The 2,500-nt window shown below is 40.9% G+C and overlaps 1 protein-coding gene across 1 annotated transcript in view; it reads left to right on the top strand.

Annotated features, from left to right (window-relative positions):
* The first annotated feature begins 1,854 nt into the window (after nucleotides 1-1,854).
* Nucleotides 1,855-2,500, top strand: part of LOC105903826 (eukaryotic translation initiation factor 4E-1B-like) — a 5,106-nt gene continuing 4,460 nt past the window's right edge. The window contains exons 1-2 of the mRNA XM_031563138.2: nucleotides 1,855-1,966; nucleotides 2,192-2,292. Of these exons, the coding sequence (XP_031418998.1) occupies nucleotides 1,943-1,966; nucleotides 2,192-2,292 (125 nt within the window). The 5' untranslated portion in view covers nucleotides 1,855-1,942. The remainder of the gene's footprint in view (nucleotides 1,967-2,191; nucleotides 2,293-2,500) is intronic.

Raw genomic sequence — 2,500 nt, 5'->3', positions numbered from 1 at the left:
TCACTAGTCAACGATGCTTCAGTATTCATCATCTTCATCACCTTCATCACCTTCATCACCTTCATCACTAGTCAACGATGCCTCAGTATTCAGCAGGTCAGAACCTTCAGCACCGAGCAGTTAGTTCTCTATGGGGCCAACTAACCTGTTTACGAAATGCCGTGCTAATGTGATAATATACTTGCGCATGTTGTCTTTGTGTGTGTGTGTGTGTGTGGGCAGCTCACAGATTTCATTCACTGATCTCAAAAAATGTCAGTAATGCTAACTTGACAAGTATGACACAAACAGAGAGAGAGAAAGAGAGAGACATAGAGAAAGAGCGGGGAGAGACAGAGAGGGAGAGAAACTCATTAACATTTGCACCTCATTGGCTTGGCATGGTTCTGCTGTTTGTACCGCAGCATCTAATCTCACAGCACCACACAGGTGTCATCGTACCACAGCATCTAATCTCACAGCACAGGTGTCATCGTCTAATCTCACGGCACCACACAGGTACAGGTGTCATCGTCTAATCTCACAGCACCACACAGGTACAGGTGTCATCGTCTAATCTCACAGCACCACACAGGTACAGGTGTCATCGTCTAATCTCACAGCACCACACAGGTGTCATCGTACCGCAGCATCTAATCTCACAGCACAGGTGTCATCGTCTAATCTCACAGCACCACACAGGTGTCATCGTACCGCAGCATCTAATCTCACAGCACAGGTGTCATCGTACCGCAGCATCTCACAGCACCATACAGGTGTCATCGTGCGTCTTTCGTTGGTTAATGGCAGTTGGTAAACTGCTTTTAGGGGCGTCCCCGCCACCCTCTGGTGGTAGGAGCGCATAACTTACTAGCAGGCGCCGATAAAATGATGACCCAACCCTATTATGACGTAATAGCACTGTCTTAATAGGTCTTTAAAAGAGTGTCAATCCATAGAAGTATGTTTAACAGTAAAACTACTCTGCATCATACATTTAATAGAAAATACAGATTATATTCTCATGGTTGTCATCATAAAATAGCCTACCTAGGACAAAAAGCAACACATAGACACACTCACACACACAACTGCTGGTATAGCAGTTTTATTGGATTAGTAACTGCAATATTATAATTGTTTTGGAAATTGTAATCCATTTCACTACTCGTTACTCAGGAAAGTAATATGTTGCTGAGTAAAGGGCTACTGCCCAACACTACCTAGCACAATATCACATCTGAGTCCCAAGGTTGTTGTCCAACACTTTTCTCATGTCCAGAAAGAATACAAATAAAACATAAAACCTTCAGCCTAACAGTTCACACGCTGAGTAAAGGACGGGAACAGGCAGAAGGCTAGCCATATCTTATGAAGGCATAGGTTAGCCTTCGTGCTGTGTTTCCTTCCCATTTTTCTTCTGTTGTTTTGCGTGGTGGCTATCTATCCTCGTCAGTGAACTGCGCCAGGACAGAATTTGGTCTTGGCAAAATGTTTAAGAGCATTGTCTCCATCTACTGGTTTAACGAACGAATGTCAACTGTGATTTGACCTCCATGATATTAAATCGCAAAAGTTTTGCGAGAATTAATTCTATAATGATTACAGCAGTAATGTTTAAAGGTTGTTAATCTTAACATAACAGAATAAACATATGTTTTAACTCTAGGACTATGCAAACCTGACACCTATGCATGTGCCTTGAACATTCCTTGTCATGGGGGGAAATTAAATAATATTTATTTAATCACTCTGATATGATATTTGGGACGGGCAAGTGTATTCATGTTGCTATTCTTAAATGTGGACATTTAAATCCTTATATATTAAATTAACATTTGGAAATTGATCCGAAACGCAATCTAATTAACCCGGAAAAACTACGACAAGCAACGTGGAGCCTTCAGTTTGAGGACAACTTGGCCCATCTTTCGAATGTTTTCTGATTCCAAAAATCTGTAAAATGGCATCGGCTGCTGTTCATCTGGTAAGATAGAACGATAATGAAGCGCTTCTCGGGGTTTATTGAAATGTTTTCACTTCCATGACCTTTAAAACTTAGGTTACTTTAGGCTATCAACAATTTAATGAAAATGTATCGAGTTTGCTGGGGCAATGCTAACCTGCTAATGTAATTGAACCCAGTCAGCAAACTACATATTAGTTAGCCCTTCATTTTTGTTGTTACATTTCGTCCCCTCCTCTAATTTAGCCACGTAGTGCATTCGTTACCAAGAAAAAAACTACTGCTACCATCAAAGAAAAGACTGTCCTTGTGAAATCGCCACCTGTAAAGCATCCTCTACAAAACAGGTGTGTAGGCTACATGTCGATGTGAGGATAAGTTACGTATTGTATTGTGGTAATGTGTTAGGCTTTTTAATTTAAAACATAACTAGTTTAAAATTGATGGTAGTTGGGTACATGTGCGTAGTTTGTTCATTACTATCCCATCTTAAGCCTGCCCAGTGCATGGAAGTTTAGAGCTATTCTCGTTTCGGTGTTATTGTCTTTCTCTTCT

The sequence above is a fragment of the Clupea harengus genome, chromosome 25 (genome assembly GCF_900700415.2).
Source record: "Clupea harengus chromosome 25, Ch_v2.0.2, whole genome shotgun sequence".
NCBI lineage: Eukaryota > Metazoa > Chordata > Actinopteri > Clupeiformes > Clupeidae > Clupea > Clupea harengus.
This window is presented reverse-complemented; position numbering and strand designations above follow the sequence as displayed.